The 18,801-nt window shown below is 38.4% G+C and overlaps 1 protein-coding gene and 1 long non-coding RNA gene across 4 annotated transcripts; one reads left to right on the top strand and one right to left on the bottom strand.

Annotated features, from left to right (window-relative positions):
• Positions 1 to 878: 878 nt before the first annotated feature.
• On the bottom strand, positions 879 to 7,864 carry LOC132875131 (uncharacterized). The gene is made up of 2 exons (XR_009651763.1): positions 7,186 to 7,864; positions 879 to 2,217 (listed from the first exon to the last, which is right to left on the bottom strand). It is a non-coding gene; the product is annotated as an uncharacterized LOC132875131 (long non-coding RNA).
• On the top strand, positions 6,018 to 13,268 carry irx6a (iroquois homeobox 6a). Of its 3 annotated transcripts, none has more exons than XM_060911766.1 (7): positions 6,018 to 6,618; positions 7,308 to 7,565; positions 8,649 to 8,758; positions 8,871 to 9,166; positions 9,278 to 9,934; positions 10,429 to 10,534; positions 11,073 to 13,267. In XM_060911766.1, exons 1-7 carry the CDS (start codon positions 6,553 to 6,555, stop codon positions 11,113 to 11,115), a joined length of 1,536 nt encoding a protein of 511 aa, XP_060767749.1. In that variant the 5' UTR covers positions 6,018 to 6,552; the 3' UTR covers positions 11,116 to 13,267. The 3 variants fall into 3 exon arrangements, with proteins under 3 accessions (XP_060767749.1, XP_060767750.1, XP_060767751.1); XM_060911767.1 differs by having other exon boundaries at positions 6,021 to 6,618; positions 10,429 to 10,543; XM_060911768.1 differs by lacking the exon at positions 7,308 to 7,565 and having other exon boundaries at positions 6,023 to 6,618; positions 11,073 to 13,268.
• Positions 13,269 to 18,801: the final 5,533 nt, after the last annotated feature.

Below are 18,801 nucleotides of genomic sequence, written 5' to 3'. Positions count from 1 at the left end.
TTACTGAACCATAACAGTCAGGTCGGCTTGGCTTGCAATGATGTTTTTTGGGGTTTTTTTGGGGTTTTTTTTTTTTTTGGTCAGATCTGTGTAGATGTGCAAATTTATTTAAAAATTAAAAGTAAAGTGCAGTAAGAAGCTGTGGATTATTTATTTATTTATTTATTTATTTTCAGCATTGGTGAACAATAGAGCGGCACATGATATCGCACCTAAAGACATTAATAAGAACTTTGTTCTTTTACGGAAGTGTCAGAGTAAATTCGACTGTTTACTGTACGAAATGCTCTACATTAGAAGAAGAAAGAAGACCAACTCTCAACATGCACTCGAACTCCTTACAGACCAAACTTTTTGTTTAGCATTATGCTAATCTATTCCGATATGTTTTGACACTGACTTACGAACACTCGCTCAATAATGGTGTCCGAGCGGCACCAAAACATCACGCTCTTTTCCCTAATATTTAGTTCTTTTAAATGTTTCCTTATAGATTTTTTTCTCTTATGTTGTAATTACTCATACATGATTGAAAAATCAGTCATTCAGCTCTGCTATTCACTCACAAAGAGGGATTACTTTCTGTGCTTGTAGCCAGTATTACTTTAGGTTAAAATAAATAGGTTTATTAAAATGTATGTACATAAAATACAAAATAAAAAGTCAATAAAAACAAATGAGTCAACTGTAAGATAGTGTAAAAGAAAAAAGCTATATAATGTATTTTGCAGTTAACTGTAAAATACTGTGAAAGTACTAAAAAAAGAAAAGTTCATAGATAGATAGACTTATATCTTTACTGATCCCAAGGTGGGAAAGTGTTTTGTTACAGCAACAAGTTATAAGACGTGCAAAAAAAAAAAAAAAATGGCACACTGTACAACATAAAACAAAATTTAATACTGTATTTTTCATTAACAGTACAAAACTGTAAATTGTAATGACTATAAAATAATGTTAATTTTATAGTAACATAATGGCAACCCTGCCACCGTTTATTTACTTTTTTTAATACACATTTTGGGCTTTGTATAGAATTAACTTTGTAACTTGCAAATGTACTAGATTACATTTTACATTAAAGGAGAACTGAAGGCAATTTTTTATCATCAAAATTCTATTTATCTCATTTTATTAAATATAGGAATGCATTTTTGATCACTATTTTGTCGCTGCTATAGCAAGTTATGAGTGTTTGAAATATGCTCTGTAATATATCAGTCTGTATGTCAAAGCAATGGCCGTAAACGAGATTCGTTGAGACCTGTGCGAGACATCGTAGGACGGAAGAAAAACGTACAGCTGAAATCAAAGTGACCAACATCTGCCAACGCTGTCAAAAGACGTGCGCGCCCTCTTTCGAATGCTGATGTAATCAAGCCGGAAGTTGTGTTTGTTTTGATAGCAATCAGGAAAGTTTGAAAAAAGTAGGCAGTAATCGTCATTTAAACTCGTTTTTGTGCGATATTTCGTTTAGAAAACAGTTTTTAAAATGGCGGCACTGTCACCTGGCTGACACTTCACGTTTCAAAGTCTCGCACAAGTCTCGTGAAGATCGCGCGGATAAGCGACGCCTGCCGTGGACCAAACGAACTAAATTCAACATGACTAAAAACTGAATAGGCCGATACGTATAATATTTAATTGCAGTTAGTTTTCAATACGAGTCACGGTATAAGGTTACTAAAACCGAAAATGTAATTGAATAACACGTTAATTAAGAAATAAAGCAAGTTTAAAAATGACTTCAGTTCTCCTTTAAATCCAAACGGGGTCAAGGTTACACTTGGTGCTGAGTTCTACTTGTCTCCTTTCCTTTCCTTCCATAACTGTCAAACATTTTCCATAACTCTTCACCATTTTAATGATTTCTTTGTTAAATAACAGCATAGGTGCTCCTGAGTGGTGCAACAGAAAAGTGTTCACCCTATTATCCAGAGATTGTGCGTTTTAATCCTAACAATCGCACAGCCATTCATCACCAGGAGTCCAAGAGAGTAAACCTGGCTGTGCTGTCTCACTGGGAGGGATGGAACGCTGCCTGTCTTCTGTCAATCATGGTGACATTAGCGGATCATGAGCATGTGTAACTTCCTCCTGTGCATGGAAAGATGCAGTCAGCAGCTTCACGTGTCTTGGAGGAAGCATGTGTTATCTCTGGTTGGTAGCAGTCATGTGATAGGTGAGCGCTGGCTGGTGGCTGGGAATTGTCCAAGACTATTAGGGAGAAAACCAGGGTAAAATAAATAATAGCAGGGTTTTTATTCATTTATTAATTACATGGATCATCCGTCATACAAGTCCCTGTGAAATAGCTGTCATACTATACTTATTGTTTATAGCTGAATTACCGTCAGCATTGAATCACTACTAGTGTTACAGAAAATTAATCAACACCTTCTGATGAATTTCCATATTCCACAGTGTTGTGGTATAAATCTAGTTAATCCATGTTTGACTATCTATCTCCATGGGCTTTCATATTGGCCAAAATATTAGCTACCAAAACATGTTATATCTGTAACATTTATTCATTAACAACTTGCCAAATTGTCCACTTTTAAGCACTCCCAGTGCATGTTCAGTATCTGATTTCTATCTTAACTGCAAGTTCAGTAATGCAAAATCAAAAATTCACACTGTAGCCTCGATAGCTGCTAGAGGACAAGGGACACGTTGACGTCTCTGAGTTGAGACCGACTGGCTCCTTGGATCTAGCGAGTGTGAAAAATGATATGGGCGAATGAAGGAGCTGGTCAGCGCACCCTGCCTCTTCAATTAAAGCTGCTTTGAGTTTCACCCTCCCCTCCTCGAACTGCTGCTTATACATAATGCATGAGTGGGTCCATATGCACTTGGGCTATCATGCACGCCCTTGTGAGAGGCTCAGGATCCTGTAAGCTATTCTAAAAGTGCATGAGGGAGCCTGACCTTCCTCAACGCCGCTCTCCTCGGCCTCAGGTGTGTCTCATGTTCATACGACGTAAATAAATAGCCTAAATAGACCTCAATGTATGTAGGCTTTGATCAAAAGATTTTCTTAGCTGTTAGAAAACAACTGCATAATGTCATGATTTGTCAACATGTTCACTGACTACGGTAGATCTTGAGAAAAAAAAAACACAAGGACTTCATTCAAGCTTCGAGTTATGATACTGCACTAGTTAACAAATCATGATAACTTATTAACCGGAGTGAATATATTACAGTTTTGGAGATACATTTTTAGGTGTCCAAAATAATCTTTTGCTTCATTTGAAGGTTTTCCCAAAAATGTAATTACCCACCATAAAGAACCGTACACATTACGGTATGAAATGAGTTTTCAGCTCATTGTGCTAAATATGAAACCTTTTCTAGTATCTTTATTTTTAATAGTTTATGAAATATCAAATTAGTATTCCTATTTCTAGATTTGATATATTCCATTATTGTTGTTGTTGTTGTTGTTGTGTGGCATGCCAAAGAGACATGTCACCGTCTATAATTTGTTGGTGAATCCAGTGAAAAAGAACACAAGCTCAAAGACCATTTAGCACATTCGTGCAGTTTCACGAATGCAAATTTGAATCCTTATTAAAATAAATACAAAAACAAACAAATGTGAAGAACTTGCATTTCAATAGATTATCTATGCAACTTTGTGCTTGGCCTCCTAAATAAGTGAGAACACAACTGGTTGGTGAAGCAACCGGGCAAGAAATACTTATAGTATTTGACATTTACTGTATATAAAGCACCTTTAAAGGTCCAAATACAAAATGCAAGGAAATTTACTTGAATAAGCAGACAAGTAATTCAATAATATTTGAATAAAGTATGAGAGTAAGTCAAAAAGTTCTAAGACAGATGTTATAATTTCAAAAGGAATTCAAAAGAATTTAAAAAAAAAGGAATACAAAGAAGGAATTCTCCAGTGGAAACATCGCTTGCAGAAGTGTTTAGACTTAAATGGAGGATATGTAGAGAAATAGCTTTATTTTCATAAATAAAGTTTTTTTTTCTTTTGTCTTAGAACTTTTTGACTTACCCTCGTATAAATATTTCAAAATAGTACTATTTAATTAAGAAATTAAGAGCAATTGGTCTAGTATTTTCAATGCCTAGTTATGGTATAGCAAAATAATTTCATTGTTTTGGTGTACTTTCTATTAAAAAAAACATACATATAGCTGAAACAGAAAGGTGTCACCATTAACATTTTCTGCAGTTTGTGCTACAGTAACTCTTCTATGGGATTGGACCGTATGGGTTCTTCGTGCCGCATGCGAATCAATGAGCCTTCGACACCCATGGCCCTGTTGCCGGTTCGTTGGTTGTCCTTCCTTGGACTACTTTTGTTCGGTACTAACCACTGCATACCGGGAACACCCCACAAGATGTGGCATTTTGGAGATGCTCAGACCCAGCCATCTTACCATCCCGATTTGACCCTTGTTAGCGCAGATCCTTACACTTGCCCATTTTTCCTGCTTCCAACACATCAACTTTAAGAACCGCCTGTTCTCTTGCTGCCTCATATAGCCCACCCTTTGACAGGTGCCATTGTAATGAGATAATCAATATCACTGTTATTCACTTCACCTGTCAGTGGTCAGAATGTTCTGGCTGATGGCTGATTGGTGTGTGTGTGTGTGTGTGTGTGTGTGTGTGTGTGTGTGTGTGTGTGTGTGTGTGTGTGTGTGTTTACAATTTGGGCATTAAAGTTTGTTCCCAGTGCTCATCCCAGATCCGTGTCATGATTCCGGTGTCTCCAGGTGGACCATGACACTATAAAGTATTCCTGAGCCTGTCATTGTAGGACATGCTCATGTTTTTCATTGTGGCGTTAAATTCTTGCCACGGGTGCGCGCTTTACTCGCGGCTCTTTGGCGCCACTCGATGAGAAAGCGCATAATCGCAGCAGGATCTGCGGTCAAAGAGCATCCGGCCCTTGTAGAGCAGCAGCAGTGAAATATTCGCCTCATATTATTCGGAGTAGTGATGACATTCAGAGAGGGGGGAAGAGATGTTAGGGTAAGGGGTGGGGTGGATGCAGGGAGTATTAACATCATTGTGTTTTTGCCTGATGCGTTACTCCAAACAGTGTGGAAGAAAAAAAAAACAGAAGCGAGAAATGATGATCCAACACCAGATTTCATCATACCACTGTGAAGGAATGAGGATATATTGAAGAATTTCTAACTGCATTATCTCCAAGACATCAAATAAAACTTCATCTCTCTTCCCCAAGCCAAGTTCACATCCTCTTTTCAAGTGCGCATCATCCAGTAGATACACGCGAGTCACCTTTAGCTGCTAGTTTAGAATTAGACATAACTATTAGTCCTTTTTTTTTTATTCTCGAGGAATTTCTGGGCGTTTTGAGAGCATTCCTTGGCTGGTTAAACAAGGCCAGTTCCCTCTGTTAATTGATGTGATTACGCATTTGTGCGTAATGGTCACGAAGGTCTTGAGAGCCACATCAATCACTCCTGTATTGACCTGACAGAGGATTTCTCCTGTTGTTTTTTCTTTTTTTTCCGCGCATGCCCAATGGGAGTGCTCAGTCCTTTAATAGAGAGAGAGAGAGAGAGAGAGAGAGAGAGAGAGAGATGGATGGAAATAGACAGATGTGGGATGTGTTCATCCACCAATATCAACTGGACGGAAAGAATGTCAGGGACACTGTAGTTTGTTTGTTTGTTTGTTTGTTTGTTTGTTTGTTTGTTTGTTTGTTTGTTTGTTTGTTTCAGTGCCTGTTGTGGTAACACACAATCTTTTAATGTATCAAAACACAAGACAAGGCGTGAGCTATGATGCATACCCATGATGGAAAATGAAATGGGTGTCACAATACTTTTTTGGCAGAGGAGTTATAATTTTATTGTGCAATATTGTTTCATAATGTTTTATTTCCCTGAGATATTTCTGCATTTATTTGCTGTTTTTGTTTTGCTTTGTTTTTCTCAGCCAAACCACACTGATTTAACCACACTGAGAGACTGATTCCTTTAAAGCTTCTTTTAAAGATTTAAAATAGTCTAATGCACACACACGCACACACACACACACACACGCAAGAAGAAGAAGGGGAAAAAAAGTCTGAGAGGACGGGGGGTGTGCAAAACACATCTCAGGAAAATCGCACTGTAGATGTGATTGGCAAACACATTATTCTATCCGAGCGTCCCGGGATTATCGTGACGTCACGCCGGTACCCTGCATGGATGAATGCTAAAGAACTATAGAGGCACAAAATAATGGCACAAGCAGAAGTCCATATCTTGCAAGTGTTACGTTATCCTTTTAGCTTTCTTCTGCACTATAGCAACAATATCTTTTGCACTTGATTAGGATTTACTCTTTGTTCCCTTAAGGGGATTATACAAACATATAAAACTAAGGGGCAGGCGCAAACACACACACACACACACACACACACACACAGTTCTTCTTAAGTAGCCGAGAGATATCTATTATTGAGAGAAAGGCCGAGTGTGGAAATGCCCGCAAGACGCTGGATCTGAACCAGATTTGGCTCCCATCGATCAGAGGAGAAGATTATTGCTGATGGTAACCAAAGACGCAGCTATGTCTTTCTCCCAATTTGGATATCCTTACAGTGCAACTTCTCAGGTAAGCAAAATGAAAGGTATTTAGCTATTTTTTCCCCTAAAAGACTCAACCATGGCATAGCTTCATAGTCTATTTAGCTCACCTTTTGAGTAGTTTCCTAAGTGCCTACCTGCACTTCAATAAGTTGCATGGTGTTGTATGTGCAATATTAGGAACATTGCTCAGTTTGAATTATGAATGAACTCACGTGTTGTTGTGGGGTGACAAAACCCTGTGTACATTACCTTTAAGGTGTAATTACAGAGGGACTCGGCTCCTCCCTTTACTCTATAGTGTGCGTTAAATTGATGGAGCCTCCTCAACTTTTAACCATGTGCGAGTTCATGGACTTCAACTCGTCTTTTTTGGATAGTTATTGAAAGCAATTTTGGTTATATCTTGTAGTAGGTTAAAACATAATGGAGGAAGTAGTGTTTGTTTGTTTGTTTGTTTGTTTGTTTGTCTTTAAAAAAAAATCATGAACTATTATTTTCCGACTTCTATTTAAGAACAGTTTCAGAACATCCACAGACAATTATATAATAATATATACTTTTTAAATAATGTGAAGAACAAAATACTTCTTACCTTTATTATTATCATTATTATTTTTTCTTTAAAATGTACCTAGAATAGCTATAGAAGGTGTGGACTTGTGCCTGGAGCAACGCGTAAAAATAACGTCTCCTTCCGTGATTTTCTTCACGCAGTTTTTCGTGTCGTCAAAGCCCAGTACGACTTGCTGCGATTCGATTTCCAGGTCGGTACCGGACGGTTCGAGTGCTCCCCAGGCTGCCGCCGCCGCGTCCTTCTGCTGCCCGCCCGCCTGTGACAAGCGGCTGGTGTCGGGAGCGCGCGCGGAGCTGAGTGCGGCGCTCGGGGTGTACGGCTCCCCTTACGCACCGGCACACGCGTACGCCAACTACTTCCAGTACGGAGCGGATTCCTCTGCCATCTACTCCACACTGGTACGCCCTGAGCTCAGCACAAAACAAGGAGACATGGCTCCCCGATCGATCAAGCCTCTCTATGAGCATTATCGATCACTGTTCAGTGTTTTGGAACTTCAAGCAGTCCAGGACTGAAGTAACAATAATGGGATAACAACCCAAAAGGAAGTGGGACACTTACTTTCTAGTCTGATAAAAAAAAAAAAAAGTGTTATCAACTATCAGGAAAAAAAAATAGGTCACTGTATAGGTTTATTAACTTGACCATAACCAATAATTCTTAATAAAATGCCAAAGTAGTTTTATATTAAAAAACAAAAAAACACATGGTCCATCCATACAAGGCAGAGATATGTAGCTTAGTTACCATAAGTACAAGTATTTTTATTTAGTTTGTTTTTTTATGTATTCATTTGTATTATTCATTTTTTCCCCTGTATTTATTTTTCCTACTGGCCTAATTTCAGTCTCCACCTGCCCTCACACACTGAATTAACACCCACAGTATGAGCTCTTTAAAGCATTTATCTGCCTCTATCCGGACGTCCCATCACCATAATGGTTAATTCGTCACTATAGATTTTACTAGGCATCCAGAAATATCTCAATTACCTGATGAATTAGCTCAGGTGTGTTAAACAGAGAGCACACACACACACACACACACACACACACACACACACACACACACACATTAGGGCTTCTCCAGAAGCTACTTCTTTTGTATAAGTACTATGTGTACCATAATGTATGTAAGATTTCTTATCATAAGAATTCAGGATGTAGTGTCAGAAAAATAAAGTACCAAACTTTATTTGTATCGTTCTTGTGCTGTTTTATTGCTTTAGTGTGTATCTTTTTTTTTACATAGGAAAGGATATGGTGGACCTTACGGTGTAGTTATCCTTAAGGTCCAACTATGTACTTTAAATTACTTTTCAAGATTTTCAGGTTAACTGATTCATCCTAAAGAACAAATTATGTCCTTATCACGATACTACCTCCATGGCAAGATACCTATTTCTGAGCATATAAGAAAGTATGCTTTGTTCTGTGCTTTGGATTTATAACAAAAACGCTTTCTATTTGCCCTATTGGCAGAATCCTCAGTATGATATTAAGGAAAGCGCAGGAAGCCTTCATGGTGGGATCAGCCAGCCCAATGCTTATTACCCATATGACCACTCACTGGGCCAGTATCAGTATGACAGGTAAGAAAGTGATATATGATGTTCTATTTTCTGAGATAAGATCTGAAATTCTTGTACTATACAGTACAAAACTGTGCATTTTAATTCAGAATTAATAACCCACCTTTCTCAGGTATGGGACCGTCGACTTTAACAGTTCAGCCAGGAGGAAGAATGCCACGCGTGAGACGACGAGCACTCTCAAAACATGGCTTTACGAGCACCGCAAGAACCCGTATCCAACCAAGGGTGAGAAGATCATGCTGGCCATCATCACCAAGATGACCCTCACCCAAGTGTCTACCTGGTTCGCCAATGCCAGAAGGAGACTGAAGAAGGAGAACAAGATGACTTGGTCACCTAAGAATAAGGCCATAGATGACAAGAAGGAGATCCTGGATAAGACAGACCAGAAATCTGTCACCAAAGGTATCTGCTTTGTATATCTTTTCTAAGGCACACAACTTACCATAACGAACCACAAAATATATGCTTTACTTGTCTGAGAACCAATCTTTGCAGTACTTCATTTTTGTCCAGACTCTAAAGACTGCAAGGAGGATCAGGACCTCCATCTTAGTGACCTTGACAACATGGAAGACGATGAGGATGAGGACTGTGACAAGCTGGACAGTGACTGCGAGAAACCCAGCCAAGCTATGGCATCGCTCCCTCTGCCCTCTCTGCCCATCTCCAGCCCTCCAAAGAGAGACTGCAGCTCTAACCTTCCTTCCCCTTCCTGTTTCCCTGCATTCCCCTGCAAAGTGAAAGGTGTTATGGCACTCGTTCCTGACTTGGACACTTCAGGCTCCAAACAGCAACCACAACAGCTTCCAGCTTTACATCCGTCCTCCGTTAGTCCGATTTCCCTGCCTAATTTCCAAGTACTGGATCAGAAGCCAAGGATTTGGTCCCTGGCCAGAACCGCTGCTACTGGAATGACCCAGCACAGACAGGAATTACAAACTGAATGCCAGCTACAAGCTGCTAGGGTGCCAGTGGTGGGGAGCACTGGGCACTGTGCAGGTTCCAAGGGTCTCCAAGACCCAACAAACTTGGGGAACTCTGAGAGCTTGTTTGAAGAAGCAGCACCGGGGTTGAATAAGGTGTACAGTGCAGCGAACTACAGAGGCCTACAACTCCACTGTTCCTCATATCAGGCTGTGACAGACTCCTACCAGTACTCCACGATGGAAGGTAGAGAATCTTCGCTGCACAGAATTTATCTCTGTCCTTAAAGAGATATTTGAGTGATTTTAAGGCTTCAAATCCAGTAACCAGAGGTGGTACTCTTAAGCGTACGCCATTTGTAAGTTTACCGAGAAAGGTGAATTTAGTGTGCCTTTAAAGTGTAACTCTAAAAGGTAATCACAATCTGATGATACACCTTAAATCGTTTGTACATGTACAAAAAGCATTAAAGCTACAAAAGATGCACTCGAGTATACCATGTAGTGACAAGAAAAGTTACCGTTTACTATTATTTTTACTGAAAGTATGACAAATGTATCTTTTTTCATATCTTGACAGAACATCTTGTAAGAGCAGCACTATTATGGATAATGGCTTGAAAAATCAATTAAAATTACAATTTTCTGCAGCCAAATTCACCCATGCATTATGGACTGGCCATTTGCCCAGTGTCCAATTTGCACTGTACAGATTGTGGATGTGTCCTGTGTGTTTTGTAGGATTTTGCAGTGGAGGGAAGTCGGAGACAGAGTCCTCGGAGCTCAGTGACATATGTCTAACGCTGCAGGATGCCAAGACAACCGCTTTCAGACCTGTGATGAAGAGGTGAGGCAGGTGAGCCCTTTGAGGATGCACACGTGTGTGTGTGCGCACACACACTTTTTTTTTTTTTAAATCTTACTATCCTTATGAGGGCCTTTCTTCTACTGATAGAATTAATTAGTTGTGTTAATAATTACACCTAAAATCAACCCCAACCTTAATCTCAGGAACCAAAAGGAAATGTTTGGTGCTTTTAGATTTTATTTTTCACTCATCCTGAACAGCTAAATGTCCCAAGTTCAAACAGTTAACAGTTCCTATTTTTTTTTTTTTTTTTTGTGGGGACATGTGAACATGCAAGCTTTTAAATCCAATCATGTAGGATTACAAAACTCCTCACTCCTAGTCAGCAAACACATTGTGATTGATGGCATTACAAGCATATGATGTACAGTAAATAAACAAATGGGTGATGTGCAGATCTGGGGAAACCACTGGATCACTGCAGAGTAAAACATTTTGAGCTCAAACAAAATCTGCACAAAATCTTGTCCATAAAGACTGAGTGTACATCTGAGTATATTGTGCTTCTTGTCCATAGGCTGACCAAAGCTCTGTCCTTAAGCACCGGCACGTTTCTGTAACTTCATTCATTCACTGTGGATCCGAAATAAAGAAGATGAAGAGAAAAGCGCGTGACCGACCGGAACTCGCCAAGTGCGCGCGACCAGCCAGCTGCTTTGTGAACGCGGAGGTAGCCAGCATTTTGCACAGTATATGATTCTTGACGGTGTTAATGACTTTATGCAATATTTAAATAAATGCAAGTGTTATATATTAAAATAATAATAATTTGAAAAAACTATCCGTGAGTTCTGATGTCCGCACCGGCAATCGTAGTTTGGTGATCTTATTTATTATGCATTTATAATTTTAATGTTTATTTATTTCGCACCATGATGCGTCTCATCTGTGTTTCTGATGTGAAGTTTATTTATTTATTTATTTTCTGTTCTCAATGTTTACCTGTTGTTTTTTCCCCTCCTTTGAGAACAAATGTGAAGCTTGCTTATTTATTTATTTATTTATTTATTTGAACTGAATACAGAAGCCTAAAGATTGATCCAAAGGCTATTCTCGGGAAAACAATACAAAACAAAAACAGTATTAATAACAATGATCTTGACCCATCATTATTCTATTTATAAGCCTTTTTATAAGAATGCAATCTTTTTTTTTTTCCCCCCAAGTCTGTCATTTCTGTGTCATGATTTCCTTGCTTACTAATGGGCCGATTAAACATTTCAAACTCTTCTCTTATTGATCCAAGTTGATCTTGAATTTTGGAGGGTTAATATGCTGATAAACAGGACGTCAGTCCTTCATTGTCAGCATTTAATCTGAAGCCCTGGACACTTAAATCTGAATGCAGTACTGTATTAATTTGCACACCAGAGTCATGAAGGTACACTATCTCATTGTCAATGCTGAATGAATCTTCCAATGTTGAATGGATGATCTCAGATTTCTGAAAAAAAAGTGTAAATGAAATACAATCTGGCTACAAAATGTATTTGTGAACAGCTGAATTTGGATCTACTGTATATAGACACTAAGTGTACTGATATCCCTTATTTGTCCGTATCGCTGGTGTGATAGCATCAACGGTACCACCATCCTTACCTTCCTGTATCAGTTACCTGTGAAGGTGCATGTAGTGTCTCTTTAATTAGCTTTTAGAGCAAAGCTTTATTAAGGATACATCAGTAGCCCTTACAGTACAGAAGGTGTATGTTTGATGGTACTAGCCCCAGGGATAAGGAAGGTTCAGTTTGGTACCTTTATTTCTTGGCCTATGTAAGGATACAGTGCTGCAGGCTGTTTTGAGGGTTCTTCAAAAGGTTCTTTGTATAGGTAAGGGCTTTAGCTTCCTAAATAGTTCATGGTTAGAACCTTTCTCAAAGCAAGCACAGTGTTGCAGGATCTCCACACCCCCTGCAACCAAAGGAACGGAGAAATAACTTTTTTTTTTTAAGTGTGTATTTTCAGAGAACGTGTTAGGCACCAATTAAACTTTTATACCAACAAACAAACAAACAAACAAACACAATGTAGTTATACTTCAAAGGCCACAAAAGAAGCCACTGACGTACAGATTTTGTCTGTTGTACATTAAATAGACAAAAGATTAAACTGTATTTCATGTGGTACTGGAAGGATTAAATCATGTAATAAAGGCCTTGCCTTGATTCAAAACATCTAGTCCGTTTGAGAAATAGAGAGTGTGTGTAAAGTGTGTGTGCTGGCTTCAGCAGAAAAATTCAATAATACAATAAATGTCAAGCCCCTGCTTTAGTCATACTGTATATGCACCTGATAAACCAGATAAAGCAGACTACAGCATGTCAACGCATAAAGGACCTGTTTATTATAAATCAAAATGTAGACATTGAAATCTACCAAACATGGCTATTAGATATTGTTCACCGGATTAGTGTCCATAGATATTGGACACTAGCTGTTGCCTTTTTTTCTTTGGTCTTGTATGATAAAAGAGACAGTAAAAATGGGTCGAAATCATAAAGGTATATAAAGGTGACATGATTAATGTATTTTCTTTTGCATTATTTTTTTAAATAATATTTTATATTAAAGGTCAGTGGAGCTTGGTTTAAGATGATCCGTTTGGCTCTCCAGTTTTATGCAATCTGTCGAAATATAATCTATACATAATCTCTCAGGGTCGTATTCCGAATACTGTTTTGATTAAGGCAAAGTCGGAGTTGGACATGGTCCATAATGACATGGAAAAGAATTTAAGAGCCCGGTATTAATGTTTAATGAAAAACGGACTCCTCCTGATTTGCAAATTCAGGGATCTGATATAGCAGAGTCACTCTTGATTTATCCTCGACCTGAATCTCCCAAAGGAACGTGTTTAATACTCACAACACACATTTACATAGTAAATAGGCTAGTAAGTCATATTCAACAACGCAAAGACAAAATGTAGACTGAAAGCTGTAGGGCCTGTGTGTCCTCTCATTCGCAACCTGTATAGGGCTCATAAACATGTTTTTGGAAAAAGCCTATATGAAATATTAAAGAGAGAGTTAATTAAAATGAGGATGTAGAGCAAAGCTGCCAAACCTGATTGAAGGTAGTGATGCATGCTCAGAGGGATTAGAGCTGCACTGCGTTACCGGGGGGGGAAGCAGCAAAAACGGCATCGGGCTCAAGCAAGCACTAATAGAGCAATTAAGAGCCTGTCTTACATCGGCTTAACACAAGGGCACGAGAGAGAACTGAGTCATTTTAGACAGTGGTGTGTGTGTGTGTGTGTGTGTGTGTGTGTGTGTGTGTGTGTGTGTGTGTGTGTATTCCTGGGCTTAGATTGGAGTAGTCTAATAAAGTATCTCAATAATAATAATAATAATAATAATAAGTTTCCTCCACCAGATGTGCCTCATGGAATGTAAGCTGAGCATCATGCACGAATCAAAGTGCAATTAATAATAAGAATAATCATTAAAAATGTTTTTTTAGGCTTTTTAACATCTATGGTGTATATGAAGCAAATATCAGCATCAAATTAAAGCCTGTCATAAATAGTGTTTCATTTAAGTTCAGCTTCAGTTTCAGTGCATTTCATTAATGCACGCTGTCATTAATTAATCTCAAGGGAGCAAATGCAATTTCCATTTTCTTCTCAATGTACAGCTTGACACACTTGTTGCACTTCTTTTTTAGGCCTACTTCTAATGCAGAAGTGCAGTTCTCAGATTTTTAGACGTTATATGGTAAATATTCCCAGATGAGTGACAGGTTTTGTCAGTGCGCATGCGCGTATATAAGCCCAGGGCGCACCGTGCACAAAGGAGTAGATGGATATTTAACTCACCAGTGCGCACTCACACCTCCATCTGTACACTGATTTCTAGCGGCTATGCAGCACGACAGCCAAAATAAACACATGTATGCGAGCCAGTGAAGATTTTTATGACAACTAAAGCTCTGTAGATGCTCAAAGTATCCTAGCTATTAGGCCATAGATTATCAGTCCTTGTTCTGGAGTAGTTTACCACCTGTCCAGTACATTTTAGTGTTTTCTCTGCTCTAACACACACACTCTTCAACAAACAAGAGGTTATACTTAGCTGATTATCTGAATCAGGCGTGTTTGTGCAGTCAAAACATGAAGGGGTATTCCAGGACCAGTGATGGGAACCTGTGTATAAAGCAGTAGCATCTGAGGACCACAACACATTTTTGACCCTTCTGACTGACACACTTCTTTCTACCTCATCTCTGACTTCTACCATGCCAAATTGGGCTGGGGTGGGGTGGGGTGGGGGTGTGTGGGGGGGTAAGGAAAATGCAAATTAAAAAAAAAATAAGTAAAAAGCAGTGATTTCTAAATTTACTTTGACTTGTATTTCATTGAAGACAGTATGAACTCAAGATATTTAGTGGTTTGTTTGTTTTTTTGTTTGTTTGTTTGTTTGTTTTCTGGTCAACTTCATTTCATTCGTTAATTCTATATATATTCATTCCTGCATTTCAGGCCTTCAACACATTCAAAAAAAAAAAAAGTTGGGACTGGGACAATTTAGGACTAGCAATGAGGTAAAATAATTAAATGATGATATAATTTGAAACAGGTGATGTTAACATGTGACTGTAATCATGACTTGATACAAAATCAGTTTCCAGGAAAGGCCTCGCCTTTGAGCAGTTTGTCAAAAATGCATCAGAAAAATTACTGCAATGTTTAAAAACAATGTTCCTGAAAGAAAGATAGGAAGGGATTTGGATATTTCACTCTCTACAGTGCATACTCTCGTTAAACAATTCAAGGAACCTGAAGGAAATTCAGTGCGTAAAGGGCAAGGGCGCAAGCCTAAGCTGAACACCCCCTCAGACGGCACTGCATCAGGAACCATCATTCATCTATAGTGGATATAACCACATGGGCTTGGGATTACTTTGGCAAACCTTTGTCAAGCACTACAATCCAGAGTTATATCCAAAAATGCTAGTTAAAACTTTACTGTCCAAAAGGAAGTCAGTGACTTCTCTGGGCTCGGAGGCATCTGGGATGGATCATTACACAGTGGAAATGTGTATTATGGTCAGATGAATCAGTATTCCAGGTTTTTTTTTTTGGAAGAAATGTACACCATGTGCTCTGGACCAAAGATGAAAATGACCATCCAGACTGTTACCAGCAACAAGTCCAAAAGTCAGGGTGTGTCATGGTATGGAGTTGTGTCAGTGCCCTTGGCAAAGGTAACTTACACTTCTATGATGGAGCATTAATACAGAAAAGTGCTTTGAGATTTTGGAGCAACATGCTGCCTTCAAGACGACATCTTTTCCAGGGAGATTTCAACAAGACAATGCAAAACCACATTCTGCTCACATTACAAAGGCATGGCTGTGGAAGAAGAGGGTGCCTGTCCCTTCTGTCCCCAATAGAGAATGTGTGGCGAATTTTGAAACGAAAAATATGACAATAACGACCCCGTACCATTGCACACCTTAAGACCTGTTTGTAGGAAGAATGAGACAAAATAACACCTGGAACATTTCATCACTTGGTGTCTTCAGTCCATAAACATTGTTCAAGTGTTGTGAGAAGAAATGGAAACGTTATAAAGTGGTAAATGCTTTATCCTCCCAACCGTTTTTTTAAATGTGTTGCAAGAATAAAAATTGAAAAATAAACAATAAAATTAATGAGGTGAAACATCAGATAATGTGCTGTTGTGTTGTTTTGAGTGAAATCCAGGTCAAAGATTATTTACAAATCACTGTTTTGCCGTTTTAATTTCAATTTCAACATACCGTCCCAACTGTTTCTCATTTTGGGTGATATTTTAATCGGCAGTTACAGGTACACCACTGTACCATGAGTACAGTGGAAGTTAAAAGTTTGGACACTCTCATTCATAGTAATGAGTGTGTCCACATTTTTGTCTGGTACTGTAGTTTTAGGTATTGATTTTATTTAAACCACAATGCGACTATTAAAATGCAGATGTAAATCAGTACCAAATCATCTACTAATATGTATTAGTTTGCATATTTACAAGCCGGATTAGTTTGCATTTCAAGGCATGATGTTGTCTGTAAGATCCACTGTCACTGTAAGTTTTGCAAATGATAGCCTATTTGTTCGGCCAAAAAGAAACCCATTTTATTCCACTGCCTCTGAAAAGCTGTGACTCTTACACAGTATTTGTATTAGCTTATACACCTGTTGTTCAAATGCAAATCAGTGTAGACTTTTTTTTTTTTATGGACATGCTCTGCATCTTGCTGATAAGAAATGTGACTACTATCAGCTATTATTAATGTGTTTCTGTTGTATGAAACAATTTACATAACTCACATAATATATTACTTACACAAATGATTCCTGCAGACTGAGGTTTTGGTCAGATACAGGGAAAAATCTGGCTCTACACATGAACAAACAACCCTATTTATGAGCGTCAAAGGTCAGTGAAAGGCGAGCCATTGAAAAGTAGGTTATGAGAGGTTTCTTCCTTGCCTTCCTCCCATTTGTTTCCTCTGTGTTTGTATACTGAGCATACCACCACATTATATAACTCACAAACTGCTTTGTTCATGCCAGCAATCACCAGTTGTACCTAATAAGGCCTGTAATCACATCATTTCCTACAAGACTTTGCCAAAACATGGGCAAAAAGAGGCCTGGTGGAAGGTACCATTTGATTTGCACAAAATGGAGTACTTGTAAGAAAAGGTCTCTATGAGGATGGCTCCGGGTTCAAATGTTGATGAGTGGGACAAGCAGCACACTTCATTACATTTTGTCAAAGGGTGCAATGAAAAGTGAGCAAGTCTTTGTTCCTGTGCATGTCTCCCTCTGTGGAATTCTGGCTCTCTGATGTCGTTACCAGTGTCTGTGCTAATGAGTTTTGTCAAAGATAATTATGGGCTGTTGGATGAAAGGGTGTCTTTGTGTGGCCCGATAGTGGACGGTGCATTTTTGACCTTCCCAGTGCACTTTGGGTGAACCATTCTTGATGCCAAGTTGAAAAGGTGTTGGGTATAAAACAATGGTGTCCTGGATGCTCTCTGGTCAGTCCCGCTTACTCATCCACTTAACCAAATGTTTTTACACCCTTATTTACTTGTCCTGAACTCCTGATCTGAATTCAACAGGCCACATCATGGCTTGGCACAAAAGGGGAAGACATGCCCTGTGTCCGAAATCGCTCCCTACTCACTATATAGGGCAATATGTAGTGAAGACGCCATTTTGTAGTGCTGTCCGAAATGACAGTGAGGATTACTACACCCTATACAGTATAGTGCACTCAAAGTATCCCACAATGCATCACAAAAAGTCGTGTACAACCGATGGTCACTAGCCAAGCAATATATCTCATCATGCATTGCAGTCACGCTGAAAGAAATCAATTTGAAAGTCTCAAATTTGATTTAATAAAAGGCAGCGGCAAAGAAGAAAGTATTCAGCCTGAAATATGCAGGTACTTTGTATTGATTAATGTGGGAAATATGTTCAGTATTATTTGTATTTATCACAAAAATACATGCATGTATTTATTATTTTGAAAACCCACCAGCCGACTGATCTGGCACGTTTTAATTGTGCAACAGTCTCATCTCATTATCTCTCGCCGCTTTATCCTGTTCTACAGTAATGATGTAAATACCAGCGCGACGGACGAGTGTCCGAAAGCATTTTTTAATTTTACCAATGAGCTCACTATATAGTCTTATACTACTTATATAAGTAGTATATTACTTATATATAAGTAATATATATATATATATATATATATATATATATATATATATATATATATATATATATACTGCTTATAGAGTAGTGAATGAGTGAGCGATTTCAAATGCAGGGTGAGACTGAGGGAAGGGGTGAAATTTAAAAAAAAATGAGTTTGGAGCAAAACCATATAGTATTTAGTTAAGCGTCTCCAAATTAAGGTGTATTGTTGGTAGACTTTCATTCAAAGACTTCTTTCAATTTTTTTGCCCCCCCCCAAAAAAAATGATCATGTAAATCTATGTTAATCTAGGATTAATCTATGTACTAAAAATGAAAACTGAATGATTCCATATATATATATATATATATATATATATATATATATATATATATATATATATATATATATGTGTGTGTGTGTGTGTGTGTCCACATTCCCTGGATATAAGCAATTGCATGCTCTGATTGGCTACTCTACTACTAGGATATCAGCTCATATACCGTGAGTAGAGAAAAAACAAAATGGTGGAACATGTTGCTGAATTAA

This window comes from Neoarius graeffei, chromosome 27, assembly GCF_027579695.1.
Source record: "Neoarius graeffei isolate fNeoGra1 chromosome 27, fNeoGra1.pri, whole genome shotgun sequence".
Taxonomy (NCBI): domain Eukaryota; kingdom Metazoa; phylum Chordata; class Actinopteri; order Siluriformes; family Ariidae; genus Neoarius; species Neoarius graeffei.
This window is presented reverse-complemented; position numbering and strand designations above follow the sequence as displayed.